Raw genomic sequence first — 15,496 nt, 5'->3', positions numbered from 1 at the left:
CTCATGACCACCACAAGAAGCGACTGACAAACAGCAGCACGAACCTACAGAGGCACCTCAGAGGCACAGAATAACCTGCTGGGGAGGCAGAGGCTGACAGGTGACCCTCCTGTCACCCCGCCACAGAACGGCAACAGCAAATGTCACAGAGGCCACGCAAAGACCAAAGATTTGGGTAAAAATATATTTCCTCTCCCCACTTCAAGTGTTGGCACTATGTGGATCTGCAGCCTGAAGCATATACAAGAAATAACTGAGCTTATGCTAGAAGGTTATTATTCCATCTGTAATTCAAAAACTGAAATATTTTAACATCAAATAAAGTGACAATATCTAACAGATGCATACATATCATTTGCATTAACACTGTATGTAGGTTACACAATCGTTTAGTTACAAACATGGGTTATTTTCCAATAGCAAGGTAATAAAGTCCTACATCTATGGTTTAAGGCAATCAGGATATTAAAAATACAAGATTTCTACAGCTGTTCACAGCTTTGTTTCCCATTAATTAAAAAACCCTTCATATTTGTAGAGCTCTGAGCTGGCACACGCTGGTGAGAGCACCGCAGATCTCACACCCTGCACATGCAGCCCAGGCCCGGGGAGAAGGGACACAGAAGGGGACTGGAGTCACACAGACACAGCTGAGGTGGTCACACACAAAAAGACACTTCCATCTGCACTGGGAGGGGTTGGGAGAAGCAGAGGAGAGCTGCCTGCAGAACCATGGGCCCTGTTTAACACAGATGTCCTTCCAGGGAGACACACAGCTCCCTGCTGGGATTTCAAGCTGTCAGGAGCACGTGGAGGGGTGACAGGAGTGGCAGCTCTCCAGCTGGAGAGGAGCCTGGCGTGGGTGCCAGCGCCTGCTTTCCCCTGTGGCTCCCGCAGCGCCACAGGAGATGCATCTCAACATGATGCATTTCACAACCATGAGCTCCAAGGGCACCTTCCTACTCACTGCCCCCCCCTGCAAGGAACAATGTCGTCCCCAGAAGGTTCTTGGGGACAAACCCTTAATCCATCTCCTCCTCTCCCACTGCCTGCCAGACCCACGTGTGCCCCCTCTCTGCAGAGCAGCCACAGCCCCTCACAGAGACCTGGACTGTCTTTGCTTTTCCATTCTGGGGGTCTGCTTCATGCCTTGGGAACATCCCCATCCCAGAAAAAGCACGTTTCAGTGGGCTGTCCTGCTCCTCTGTATTAGCCTAAGGACTGAAATCCACCTTGTGAGGAACGTGCAGTTTTAGAGGGGCGTTAACCACCCCACTTGCAAGTGAGTGACTTGGAGCATCTCCCAGAAAAGCACAGCTGCTCTCCCATCAGGAGCGAGGCAGGAAGGGTCAGTCTCTTCCTGCTGTACTTACATGCAGAGGTGAAAGCACATCCAGCCAGACCCGAGTCTATCATTCACTCCATGCACATCAGGGGCTACTGGGAAAAAAGGCACAGGGAAAGGAAAAGCAACAAGAGCAGCAGGAACAAGCTAAACATGGCCCAGAGGGTTTCAAGATGGGGAAAAAAGTAGTTTCCATCTCCTTTGGCAAAAAAACCAAAACAGTACCTTTGACATCTTCAAGTTTGTGGTTTATTCCCAGTTTCTCCAACACAGCTGGTTTTCTGCTGGAGAAAAACTCAACCAAAAAGACACTAATGCACTTGGCCACAGCTTTCTGTCAAAAAGGAAAAGCTCAGCTCAGCTGATTTCCCCTGCTAAACATCCCTTGAAGGGCTGTTAAATGAAGCAGGAGAAATAAATGTTAAAATTAAGTTTTCTACTTGGCACAAAACACTGGTAATTAAAAAGATGACATGCATAGAGGCAGCTGAAGCAAAGCATATTGCCACGAGCACTCGGTGATGGGCATGTGATGTGACTGTAAAAAACTCATGCAAACAACTCAAACTTCTTCCTTCATAACTCAAGATTTTAAAGCTGGGTTTGCCAGAAGCCACAAGAACCAGAATTTCATTTTTCCAATTAACCCTGCAGCAAACCTATTTAACCCGATGAAAAGTGCATAGTTGGCAACTCCAGGAGGGGAAAAAAACCAAACCCAAACAACAACAACAAAAGAATAATAATTTTAAAAACTACTTTTAAAAAAATCTAAAAAAAAAATTAGACATATTTTTTAAAAGGATAAAAAGGTTAACTGCTTTATTTCCAGCTTATTTATCAATTTTTGCTGTCTACCAAGACATGGTTCATAGATATTCTCTTCCTAAAGCCATGTTTAAGCAGTGAGGGTTAAAAAGCAGGACAACCCATAAGCTAACCTCCAAGCACTTCCCAATCCAACACCTGAGGAAAAAGTGATTAAAAGAAGTGAGAAGTCTGCCTTTTCTTTTCTCCCCAGAGAAATTCCATCCAGAAGCAGGCAAACAGCTGCAGTGGGAGACTCGGGTAGGAAGAGTTTTGTGTAAGAAGGGTTTAAAGAAGGCTTTAAAGAGACTGCCTAGCTAGGATGTGCTGGCTGTGCACTGGCAGAGGAAGAAATCCAGGAGTCACAGGGTAAGCACGGCTTGCCACTCCTTGGGAAGAAAGGGAATGACACTGTCTGCAAGCAATGGCATGGAAAAAACACTTGAAATAGCCCCATTTCCACTGTGTGCTGGCCAGAGAGCAGGGCCTGGCTTATCCTACAGCTCCTTGGCATGTCCTAGGAACACCTGAATGCAACATTATTCCTGCTGCAGGAGGGCTGGGGGGCAGCACAGAGACTGTGTCCAGGCACCTTCTCTCCCTTGACCTGGAACTGTGGATCCCACATACACCTGGAAGTTCCAAGAGGATGCTGAAGGCTCTATCTTCCCCCTGGCCAGGCATTTGATTCCATGAGGGCTGCTAAGCCTTGTTAAGATCCTGCCCCTGGGAAAGCAGGCAGGATTTTAAGGGAGGCTCCAAAGGTTTGAGGCAATGGTGCAGGGGGAGCAGTGCTGGGAATGTGCTTCCTCCCCAAGGCTGGAAACCAGGCCAGGGAGGACAGCAGGAACAGGAACTACACAAATTATCATGCAAATGTCACAGCATGCAGGGTCAGTTACACTGGGTTATCTGCACACACCCCCCTCCCTCTGCCCCGTGGGACTGGGGCTGCTCAACACATCAGCCCCTCGAGGAACGTGGGTAAGGCTAAACTCCAGCTCCAGCCACGGCCTGGGCTGGCTGGGACATTCCTGAACCACTCACTCCCTGGGGATCCCACAGCACAGCCAGCAGCACTGAGGGCACCTGAGCCAGTCAACACCTGAGCTGCTGACAGCCAACTCTGACTCTTGGTTCAGACTGGGGGCCAAAAGTAATTTACTGCTGATGGTTTTGGTGAGAAAAATGCACGGTGTCATCATGGTTACCTTGTCCCTCCACCCACCCCTGAACTTCCACTTGCACAGTCCTGCACCCAATCCCTCTTCCTTCTTGTTCCCACTATGTTATTAGATGAGTTAATAGTTATTCATGTTAAAAAATGGAAAAAAAATATAAAAAGAAAACAGATGGCAGAGACACATTACTGCAAAAGCAGGTGAATGCAGGAACATCCTTGGCTCGACAGGCTTTATGTGAAGCTTGCACTGCAAGTTAAAAAAACAGAACAAAAAACAAAAAAGTTAGCACTGATTGAACTCAAAATGCAAAAAAAATAAAGAAAGCCAGGAGAGCCAACACCAGCAACCCGCTCCGGTGGGTGGGCATGCAGATGGATTATGGAATTACAAAGAAATTCAACCTCAAGGCTGGGCTCTACTCTGGCCTATGACAAGCAAAAGTAAAAAGAAAAACTGCAGACACAGAAGTACTGACCAACCAACCCTGTAAGCTGGCCCAGGTGACAGCCTGTCACCACAGAGCTCGGTGGCTTTGGGGCTCACTTGTTCCCAGCTGGGACACGGGTGCAGGGGGCCAGCTTGGGGTACTCGCCATGGACATCCTAGCAGGATAGCTCAGGTATCTCACACCTGGACACCAGGATGTCTCCAAACACTTGGGCTTTCACAGTCAGCTCAGATCCTTCAGGCACCACCAAACCCCTCTTTTTACAGGGTGTTGGGCCAGGCCCTGACAGGGGTGTTGTAGCTCTGGGACTGCTTTGGGACTAGCACAGTCCCCGATGGCCAGACCAGGCACATTGGACTGGAAACTTAAGTGGAAAGGAACTGGGGAAAAGAAAAACAGGTTTTACACTTGGCTTTCAGAGGCAGCTTTTAATAACTGGAGACAGAAGCCAAGCAGATGGTCCTGGCTCCTGCGGATGAGCAGCAACAACGGCACATGTTGAGGCATGTGGCCATCCGGCCTGCAGCAGGCCAGCACCAGAAGGCTGCTTGCCTCTCCCACTGGCTCTGCTGCCAGGAGCTCTCTCAGACTGGTCAGGTTGGAAGCACAGTCCCCTACAGCAGGGGCTCAGCCCCATGTCCAGGCAAGTGCCAGAGTCTGCTCTGCAGCCACCCCTTCGGTGCCTGAGGGACACAGGTGTGCTGTCCCCAAACACTGCTGCTGTCAGACCACAGCCCCAAACTTTTTAGATAAAAAGAGTACAAGCTAGAGAATTTTTGGAGGAATAGTCTGGAAATCAAGAAGGCTGAGCTCTCCCTCATGGAGTCAGGCCAGCAGCAGATTTTACCCTGAGCCTTCCTTCCAGCATGCACACCACAGTGGGAAGTCTCTCTTGCCTAAATCAGAGAAATCCAATCCCACCTTGAGAAAAATCAAGCATTCCCATTAATTACTTTGTGGGGAGGCTGTAAGGGTCAGGCATGGCAAGGCTTTCCTCTGGCAACTGCAAAGAAGCACCACAGGCCATGGCAGCAGAGAGAGAGGTTGGAAGCCTTAACTACACAAACTGCAGCTCCACACTAGAGTGCAAGGAGAAACTGAAAGCCTCCAGAAAACCAAGGCAAGCTACAAGGCAGGAGCATCAGCATTTCCCTTGAAAGCCTCTGTTAGTAACTCTGACACTAGAGAACACCTGCAGCAGGTACAGCACCTGGCGTGGAGCGACACAAAGGACACACTAAAACACGGGCATGTTCCTCGAGGCTGGATTTCTGTGAATGCAGCAGCAAAGCAGAACCTGTGTTTGTCACGGTCCCAGGGAACAGCCCTGTCTCACCCATGAGGCTGGAACCAAACAGGAGCTCACAATGACCACCCAAAGGGACAGAACTCCCCAGACCATTCTGTACTGCACTGGTCCTACAGCTGAGAGACGAAAAAATCTGACTGCACAGTTCTTAAAAATACTAGGCTAACTCTGAGAGAGATAAGGAAAAGGGTCTTCAAAACTTTCTATTTTCTTTAGGGAATACATCACCATGTCTGAGATCTTGGGTGAGAGAAGATGAGTGTCCCAGCTATCTATCTGCAGCAGGGGGTTTCAGCATGCCTGGGCCTTAGCTGCCGCCACTGGCCCGTTCCAGTGCTCAGCCCGACACCCCTGGGTCTGGTCTGTAAGGATTTCTCCCCGAGCAGAGTGTGCAGCATGCAGCACTCCACGGATCCTGGCAGGGCCCAGGGCCAGGTCCTCGGGCAGCAGCGAGCAGCACGGCTCCATAGGAGCTACATCAATTGACAGCAGCCGAGGAAGCGGCCCCAGGCCCTGCCCACCTGCCCGGGCACAGAACCAGAGACAGGGCCATGCAGCGAGGGTGCAAGCTGTGAAACCCCAGTGCATCTGCTGCACAGCTGCTGCCACACAGCTCAGGCCAGCTGCAGCTCCCAGGCTGGCACGGGAGACACAAGGGTCTGAGGCACAGCCCTGCTGGCACTTGGCTCTGCCAGGGGTGACACCACCCCTGTTACTCTAAGGAACACCCCATTCTCTCCTGGGCAGTGAAAGCAGCGTGGAACTGTCGTTTTTGTGTGTGGGTTAACCAAGTGTTTTCCAATGAGATCTGCTGCATCCCCAGCCTTCCCAATGGCAGTACCAACTAAGCACCCTTAGCACAGGTGACTCACTAAAGACTTGCATGAGCACCCTCTTACTAGGAATGGAAAAAGCCAGGGGAGGGCAAAGGATCACACTCCTAGGACACAAATATAAAATAGTAAAAAACAGTGCCATGATCTTGACTAAAAGGTAAAGGTTACTTAGCTTATTATGTCATCTTGATACAACCACAAACGCCATTTAACCACAATTACAGTACCGTAGTAGTTTGTTTTTCTAAAAAAATACAAAACCAAAGCTTCTTGTCTTTAAAGCAAGCTTCCAAGTCATCACTTTTGGCACTAGCATTCCCCATGTAAAAATAACATGGTGGTTTTGGTTTCTAATTTACTTCTACTTACAACTACAACCTTAAGGAATGGGAACTGGAGACTACCGGTGAAAGAAAGGACGGGTAGCAACTCCCTTAATACTTCTGGCTCAGGCAGATAAATCTGAGTCCAGAACATCCCATAGTTCCAGAAGATGCTGAACAGATCACAAATCAAAACTCCACCATCCAATTGCTCTCCCACACCAGTCAGACTTGAAGATAAAATTTGAAGGTACTCTTCTAGAGAAAAATTAAGATCATGTCCCCGGCCCACCCTTTAGAAAAAAAAATATTTTATTTGATCAGGCTGAGAAAAGGCCTGTTTCCAGTCTGGTAATGGGGAAAAGCAAATACAGACATGCAGCAAGAAAGAAAAAAACAACCTCCCAAAATTTATAACAAACCCTACAAAGGGTGTGGGTGACAACCGCTTACTTTTTCTTGTCCTTGTCTTTCTTGGTTTGTTGAGAACCTGCCTGCTGAGCCTGTGACTGTAATAGCTGAGCTGCTGCCTTCTTCTTTTGAAAGTTGTTCAGCTCTTCCTCAAGTTCCTTCTTTTTGTCTTCCACCTTTTTCTTCTCTTCTTGGTGAGTCCTCTTTAGATGGTCAAACTTTTCGTGAAGCTGCCGGGACAGAGACAGTGAGAATTGGCTGGGAAGAGAGGAAGGAATGTTCCACCCTGATTTATGATGCCCCAGGTGTTCCTGCTGGCACTGAGACCTCCCTGCACTGCCTGCAGGCCATCAGCCTGTCCCCAGTCTGCCTGACTTGTGAGAAAAGCCCTGCAGGTAACACTCACTGGCACTCAAGAGAGCAGGAATTCCCATAGCAGCAGCACCTCCATATTGCATCCCTCAGTGCTTGGTACCTTGGTACTCTATCAGGTTAGTGCAGAACAAGGGAACTCGGGCACTGAGGGCACTGTGGGCACTGTCTGCACCTCTGCAGCAGCACAAGGCCTGAGGAGCAGCTTCCTGCCCCAGCAGGACATGTTCTCTAACAGCCCTGCCCTCACAGTTACAATATACTCACATCCTTCTCTGCTTCCTTCAACTCTGCTTCCTTCTCCTTCACTCGCATGACAAACATCTGCCTCATTTCGTCCTCCTTCTTCTGGAGTTCGCCCAGGAATTCATTCCTCTTTGCTTCATAAGTCTCTTGGAGACTGTTAAAAGCACACAAACCCCAGTCAGAACAGTGTTTCAAGCACAGCCAGGAGCTTCCAGCCCTCGGGGACCTCAGCACTTAGGCTGTCGTGTTGCAAACCACGGCAGAGGCTCCAGCAGAGGCAGCATCAGCCCCGTGAAAGCCATCGCAGCTTGCTAGGTGGCAGCAGTGGGAGGCGAATGGAAAGGAGGAGCCGAGCTCCCTGCACAGCGTCCCGCGCATCACTCGGCAGGGCGGCTGTCCTGGAAAAGAAGCAGCCTCCACACAAGTGCCTGCAGCAATCCCCGATGCCCACGGGGCCGGTGATCCCTCGGAGCCACACCGCCTCCCTTCTCCCTGTGTTTGTGCCAAGTCTGCGTTCCAAACGCAAGGTCTGTGTAGCAGACCCGGGAGAAATCTGCCCCTGTTGTAGCTCATTAGGCACGACACTGACACAGAGCAGAATTCATTTTCACTACTCATTGCTGATAGAGTCACATCAGGAGCTTGATTTAGATAACACCATCCTGGGAGACCTCCCTTTCTCCTTTGGCCTTTGCAAACCATCAGCAGCCTTCCTACTCCAAATAACCACATGACTGGATTCCTTCATTCCCTCTCCACTCCTTGGCATTCCTTCATCTCCCCAGCACTGAGATAGGCAGTGAAGATTTGGGACATGAAATACATTGTCCATGCACCTCTGAGATTTTTAAAGCCTCTTAGGAACTCTGGATGCCAAATTCCTCTTTTGTTTTATTCCTTAAATGGATTTGGATAGCCCAGCCATAATGATAGTGTGGGAATGATAACTATTTCCCCCAAGAGGCTTTTCTGAAAAAGCATTTTTAAAATGAAAACTCCACTGAAGTCACAGAGACACGTTGCATCCATGTGCCTAAGGAACACATTAACTCTTGGGCCAGTGGAACATCCTAATTCCAACAAAGTTAAGCTTTTACTTTTCCTAGCAGTGTCGGGGGGTTTGATGGCTTTTTTATTGGTTGGGGTTTTTTAGGGGATGCAATATTGAGCTGGGGAACACAACTTGTCAGATTATCTCAAGCCTTGTATTTAACTCTGCTAATTAATAGGCACTTCAGTTACCTCCTAAAATACCCTCCAGACAGGATGCCCAGAGCTGTTCTGGCACAGCACTGGCCGCCCCAGAGAAATCACACCATTCCACATGACCACACCAGCTTCCTACACATGGAAGCAAAAATACTGATTCTAAAAACTACAAAAATCCTTTCGTGGGAGAGCAGGGCAAGAGCTATCTTTGGAGTTTTAGCTACATGCAGAACCAGACCTCTCACAGCATACAGTCTTCAAGAGACTCAAAACAAAACCTCGCTAAAATTCAGTGCTGGATTTAATGCTCTGACTGCGGACACTGAAACTTCAATTCCTTGTGAAAGATGTGGCAAAGCCCGAGGGCAGGTGAGCCTTTGCTGCTCAGTGAGCACAAACTGAATCTGCAATTAGTGCCACGGTGTCCTAGGAAGCAGCAGAGCCTCAGAGAGTGAAACAGAAAGCTCTGCACGCAGCTCGTGGGATCGTGGACTGCAAACCACTCCTTCCAAAGATCACTTCCAGAAACACCATGCGGGGTGATGGGCAAGCAGGAAAAGCCTGGCAAGAGTGAGAGGGGCAGGGACTTCCTGTTAAATTGTCCCAGGCTCAAAGCTTCATTCTCTGCTGCAGTGACTCTGACTTCCAGAGGAGCCAAGTTCTCAGAGAAACAGGCCTGGCAACTCCCAGGCTGCATGTGAAAAAAACAATTACAGCCCTAAGGAATAACAGTCCAAACCAACTGGGATCCCTGCTGCTTCTCACAGGCAAAGATGACAAGGGAATTGGCTTTTAAGTACACAACCATATGAACCTAAACTACAAGAGTAACTTGATTTCCCAACACGCCCCCACACACTGAAGGATGCCCTGGCAAATAATATTATTTGAAAAAGGAGTATTTTGAAAAGCTCAACCAGAGCAGCAAAGAATTCAGCCCACAACAGACAGAGGACAGCAGAATGGTCTCTGTGCAAAGAGACCTCATTTCATGGGGCTGATGCCTGTTGGGATCCTGGGGCTCCCTCCCGACCTCTTGCAGCCTGGCCAGGCAATGTGGGGGTCTCAGACAGCAGCAGTGCTCCTTTTCCACACCTCACAGAAGCTCCTACACAGCACCAAGGCTTTGCTGGGACCTCCTGCCCCGCTCCCCCTGAGATTTGCCAAAGGCTCCCTGCTCCTGGCTGATGCAAGCTGGCTGAAGGGCAGCAGTTCCTGTGGCTCCTGGGGCCAAGATGCAGGGAAAAGTATCCTTTTGATCCCTGAGCTCAGAGAGAATGTCTCCCTCATTTCAGATATACATCAGCCTTGGCCAAACAGCTTGGGATCATAGGTTTTGTTTGTTTATTGGAGGGAAAAGGCACCCAGAGTGAGCTGCTCTGAACTAGCACGTACCAGATGGAGAAATTCTGTGCATTTTCATTTCCTTTCTACTTATAGCTTGGTCAAAAGAGGCCTCGTGTACAGGAAGCAATGGAAATTCCTCAGATTCCTCCAAAGGAAGGGCTGAGCCCATCTTAAGCCATTGCTCTCCAGAAAGGAAATCCAATAAAGCTTCACACTTGGGCTTAGTAACAGAACTGGGCTTGACTGATTCCAGCCAGGTTTCTGCTGCAGTAGAAGTGCAGCTGCATCAACTCAGTAAGTCAGAAACAAGACCCCAAACCAATGCCAACCCCTGACACACATGTGTGTTACAGGGGCAAGCCCCCACCGGTGCACTGGAATTCTGACTACCTTCCCCAGGAGGCAGAGAGGACATGGAACACTGTAGGGCAGGGGGTGCAATTACTGGGGAAAAGCTGAGAGGAATGGGAAACAGGAAATGAAGGGAGAAAACAAACACTCCCTCCCAAATTCCCACACAGCTGCTGTCCCTGGCTAATGGCTTGGGCTGCAGACCAATAAAGCTGTTTGACAGAATGAACTATGTGTTCGGTAATCAGCCAAACCTCAGGCATGAGACCGTGGCACCCTCTTCACAGCTCACCTTGGGCCAGCTGTGAGGAGCTCCAGGAGGGTCAAAAGATCATTTACCTCAGGATGTCCCCAGAGCATGGGCCACCTTGCTGTCGCACAGACATGGCTGCACTTTTCCTCACCAGAATTTCAGGCAGCCCTGAGCAGCAGCAGAGCAAGCAGACTGCAGAGCACAGCAGTGTCTGTGTTGCACATCCCTACCTGAAAGGTTTGCTGTCTGGATCTGTGTCCTTGAAGCCCATCTCTTCCAGCTTGCAGCGCCTGTACAGCTCGTAGTGCCGGGTGTGTGTCTGCTCCCGCAAGTCCTCCATGTTCACCCGGATCAGCATCTCCCGCAGCTTCACAAAGTCACAGTGGTTTTCATTTTCCACTGCAAAAATGACACAATATCCACAGGGAGAACATGAAACCCGGGAGCTGGGCTCCCCCCTTCCCTGGATCTGGGCCCCAGTGCAGCAAACCTCAGAGCACAGCTCCGAGTCAGCCCGCACCAAAAGGCCCTGCTGAACTGGGGCTGAAGCCATCCCACGCCAGCATGGGCCTGAGCTCAAGGCCTGCACTGGATTTGCACCATCTGTGCATTGCCCATCTGTCACAGGGCTCCCACCTCCCCACCCATTTTGGCACCAGCAAAGTGATGATCTGTTTGCTCACAGGATTTCACTTCCCACCCAAACCCACTCACAATCCTAGCACTTATAGGGGCTTGCAGAGGCCAAGTCTAAACTCAATCTCCAGCTATCTGGTCCTAGTCTTCTGGGAACAGCAAGAACCCAGAAGGACACAGGTCAAGTCCAAGACCTCCCAAATACATCAGCTTCTTTCCTAACCGTTTTTCCCAGTACCATCCTCTGGTAAACACAGTGGAAGTCTCTGAAGCTGCTTCAGGGGCAGCTGGTATTACTGAGAAACCAGAGAGTTTTACAGAACTGCAGTGTGAATGCTCCCCTGCAGCTTCCTGGGCCATTCTCCAATGGGATACACAACTGAAGCCACAAGGAGACCATCACCATCTCAATTCTGTACTTCTCAGTGCTAGCTGGAAAGCAAGGATCAGCTCTGGATTTTTGGCAGCTTCAGTAAAGCCTGGGCTGCAAACAGTGTCCTGGCCAAACTCTGCCCTCCTGCAGGAAGGAGCTTTTGGCTTCATGTCCAGATGCCCATGCTCAGATCTAAGCTGTGCTCTCTCAGATTTTGGTAAGGGCCATCCAGAGATGGAAGTAACAGAACTGGTTATTCTTGGATCAGAAGGGGACGGGGTGAGAAGGCCTGGCTCGTGCCCTTGGTAACATACCCTGCACAACACCCCAGGGGTACTGCCTGGCTTTCGCCATCTTGTTGCCAATCTTCACTTCCTCAGTGCTGCCAACCACGGCAAAAGGAAGGTGGACCTACAAAAGGAAAGGGACAATGAGGCCGGGGATTTCCTTTGCTGCCTTGCCAGAGATTGTTTCTCAAGAAAGCTGTTTACTGGGGCAGCTCTGCTAAATTTAAGTTGTTTAAACGCCTTTGCAATTTGTCTGGTTCCAGGAAGAGCAACAGGACAATCTGGATGAGAAACCTGATCAGACTTAAAGCCCAAAATTCTGAGGTTGTAAAAACACGAGATACGTACATTGTTTTCCATTTAATTACAAAGCACTGCTGTCTTAAGCACAGAACAAGTCTTACAAACTGGAACTGAATTTGAACACCGAGAAAAAAGAATCGTGAAACAATAAAAAAGAAAATACACTAGATCTTCTCAAGGAAGGCAAAATTCAGGGGGATTTTGCTGCTACAAAGAACTGCTAATGCTTCCTCTTACACAGGGCAAAGCTGTGAGCAAGGGGAAGAGCGGAGCTGACCCAGCCCTGGCTGACACATCTGAGTCATGGAGCTCTGCTCCGTCCAGGTCTCTCTGTGGGTGTGGTGGCGGCAATCTGGGATCTACTCCCAGAAGTGTGGCTGCTGCCAGGAGGGAGCTCGCCTCAGCTGCCAGCCCAGCCCGGCCCAGTGGAAAACTCTCCCTGCCTTAACAGCAGCCAAAGGGACTGGGTGCAAGCTCTGGGAGCGGGAGCTGTGTCAGCTAAGCTGTGGTCACAGCCTGGGTGGGAAGGGAAGATGTCAGGGCAGAGGAGATGGGATTATCTGGCAAAGGGCTTTAACAGCAGCCAGGCTGCACCTCAGGAAGACAGAGCTCCGCACCAATGCACGCTGGCAGAGCCACATGCCTTCTCTGTGCCAGCTTCTCCCTGCTCAAAACAGCAAGAGAGGCAATAGAGAGCTTTGGAGAGGGTCTAACCTTCAGCTGGATGAGATAATTGCCCATCTACAAACCCTTGAGCAGCAAAACTCACAGCAGCCTTCAAATAGCAAAGAAATAGCTTAATCTGAGTGCACTTGTTTTAAGACTGGCACATCCTCTTGGGGCCAATCAACACCTCACTGCCAGCAACCCTGAGCTCAGATTCTTCCCTTTGTACCCTGAGTCAGGCCCTTGGCAAAGAGTTGCTTCCCGTGGTAACCCCCACTAAAATGTTAGGTCCAGTCTAGCCCTTAGTGCCCTCCCACCCGGTGTCTAGAGGCAGGGGAGGAGGTAACAGCCAGAGTCACTGATGGGCTGTGGAGAGCTGGAACATCAGCGGAAACCGAAACAAAGGCGGCAGTGAATGAATCACCCCCATGAAGCAGCCAGTGGTCGTTTGGGACAGGAAAGCCAAACCTCAGCTCTCTGCCCTGACCACACTGAGGCCCTGCCTCCCATCCTCTTCCTTTCCAGAGACGGGAATACTGCAACAGGGGAAGGATGTGAGAACTGAAACGGGGGAGAAGTGTTTGTCACACAAGGAAACGTATCAGACTAGGTACTGCCAGCCCCCAAAAGCCTTCTGGCCAGGCTGATGTCTGTGCTTAAATTGCAGTTTTGAAGCCAAGCAAGATCCAGCAGGGCCATCAAGGACAGGACCAGGCAAGGCAAGGGCAGGCAGCCCAGCAGATAACATACACTCATGGTGGCATTGATCTCAGCCACTGTCTCCTCATCGGTGGGGAACTGGTAGATCTGGACGCCGTTGCTGACCAGCTCGCTCATGATTTTGCTCTTGAACTTGTGCAACTCGTTCTTTGCGATGGTGTCGGCCTTGGCAATGATGGGGATGATGTTCACCTGCAAGACAGGACAGCACAGGTTGTGTCTCTGGGAGAGGACAGAGCAGAACACCCAGTGACAACCCTGAAGTGCCACCAGCCAGCATCCCCAGCAGATGAACTTCCCTGGGGCTGCTGCTGCCAGCAGCACCACCTCAGGCAGGATTTCCAGGCAGCAGTGATGGCCTAAGAAAGAAGTCAAATGCAATTTGGCAGCATGCTATTTCCTGTCCTGTCACACTCCCCTCCTCATCTGAATTGGCTGGACAGGAAATGTTGTCATAGATTATTATGAGCTGCTCCAAAAAAAAAAAAGAGAAAGGAAATGACCATCTCTGCACATCCCCTGGTACTGCAGCTGGCTGGATTTCAGCTGGAGCCATGCTCAGAGAACAGCCTGTCGCAGACCCCCACTAGGGGAATGTCACCAGGGACACCGGAGGGGCTGCAGAGCTGCTGTCACAGGAGGTGGAAGCAGATGGTGCCTATCCAGCCCTGGGACACACAGGACAGGGGCTGGCAGTAATACAGGCACACTTCCCCCACCTGTGTGCCCTCATGTGCCCCTGGACACTGCTGCACTGCAGGACCAGGGATCACTCCTCCCTGCACAGCTCTGAGATGAAAGATGAGTTACTGCCTCTCTTCCCTAGGCAGGCTGTTGGCAAGGATAAAGATCCTGCCTTCTCTCCCTGTCTCCTCCCTTCAGAGGGACAGTTTCTGCTTTTGATCTTGAAGGTTTGCTTTTCCCTGCAACAGCAGACAGAAATTGTACAGAGGATAACAGCAATATCGACCTATATGGAGGGATCTTAACTACAGTACTTAAAAATCCTCTTCTATTACATCACTTAATTCTGTTTGGAGCTACTAAATCCCCCTTGGCCAAAAAGATAGACCAGGAATGTCAATTAGCTCACTTGGGATAAATCTCCATAACCTTATTTTCAGTTGAAGAAGGCAAGGAACTTTCTCTCTCACCACATAAAACCCAATTGATTGGCCTCTCTAGGAAACAAAGAACCACTGCCATCATTGATGCCCTGCAGAATCAGGATCCAATGAGGTGAACAGTGGACTGATTTAAATTGCTTAATCATGATGGAAAGGAGCACAGAGAAGCTCAGTTTAGCTACTCAGGCTCTACATTTGTACCTCAGTTATTTTTCCTAGAAGAGAGGCAATCTCATTTGAACCATGATTTAAACCAAGCCCATGAGGGCACCTGGAAGAGCAGATGCCAACTAACATATTTATTCAGATTCTTGTCTATGACTTTACAGCTAGAACAGCACTATGTTTGCCATAGCAGATCACATCACCGTTTTTGTCTAGCTGGATGAGGTCAGAGCAAGCAGACACAGCACCTCCATTTGTTTTTAACTGACTAGAAAGACAACCTCAACTGTCTTTATTGACTTTAAAGATGAGCTGGGGATCACATGGCCAAGCTCCCCACCCTAGGTAGAGCTGGAAAAGAGTAGGAGTCCAAACTCTCAATAAATCTGTGCAGCATGTGAAGCAGAATAATGACCCATTGCAGCAGCTTGCCCCAGGTACACCTCTCACACTTTATGCCTGCAGTTCTCCACTGCTAAACCAGACATGATTTTCCTGAGCAGATGGCAAGATAATGAAAGCACCACAGGGCCATGGTGACCCAGGCAGCCAGTACCTTACTGTCGAGCTTCTTCATGGTGACCAGGTCCAGGGACTTGAGCGAGTGCCCGGTGGGAGCGATGAAGTAGAGGCAGGCGTGGATCCGCGTGTCGTGGTAGTTGAACAGGGAGCGCTTGATCTTCAGCTCTTCCTGCAGGTAGGCTTCGAACTGGGCATCGATGTATTCCACTATGGGCTTGTAGCTGGGGAGAGAAGGCACAGAGAAAAGCAGGGAATT

The 15,496-nt window shown here is 49.8% G+C and overlaps 1 protein-coding gene across 3 annotated transcripts in view; it reads right to left on the bottom strand.

Moving 5' to 3' along the window:
- Nucleotides 1-15,496, bottom strand: part of SEPTIN11 (septin 11) — a 46,194-nt gene that overhangs the window by 5,057 nt on the left and 25,641 nt on the right. For 2 of the 3 annotated variants that reach the window (XR_009114468.1, XM_058024536.1), the window contains exons 4-9: nucleotides 15,275-15,461; nucleotides 13,457-13,618; nucleotides 11,765-11,861; nucleotides 10,672-10,840; nucleotides 7,303-7,435; nucleotides 6,706-6,893 (exon numbers count right to left, since the gene is read on the bottom strand). Coding sequence is in view for 2 of the 3 variants with exons in the window: in XM_058024536.1 (XP_057880519.1) it covers nucleotides 6,706-6,893; nucleotides 7,303-7,435; nucleotides 10,672-10,840; nucleotides 11,765-11,861; nucleotides 13,457-13,618; nucleotides 15,275-15,461 (936 nt within the window). In the remaining variant the exon portion in view is untranslated. Of the gene's footprint in view, nucleotides 1-170; nucleotides 3,583-6,705; nucleotides 6,894-7,302; nucleotides 7,436-10,671; nucleotides 10,841-11,764; nucleotides 11,862-13,456; nucleotides 13,619-15,274; nucleotides 15,462-15,496 lie in introns of those variants that run through there. The other variant, XM_058024535.1, reaches the window with a different exon arrangement.

The sequence above is a fragment of the Melospiza georgiana genome, chromosome 5 (genome assembly GCF_028018845.1).
Source record: "Melospiza georgiana isolate bMelGeo1 chromosome 5, bMelGeo1.pri, whole genome shotgun sequence".
Classification (NCBI taxonomy): domain Eukaryota; kingdom Metazoa; phylum Chordata; class Aves; order Passeriformes; family Passerellidae; genus Melospiza; species Melospiza georgiana.
The sequence above is the reverse complement of the archived record's forward strand: the minus strand, read 5'-3'. Positions and strand labels throughout refer to the sequence as shown.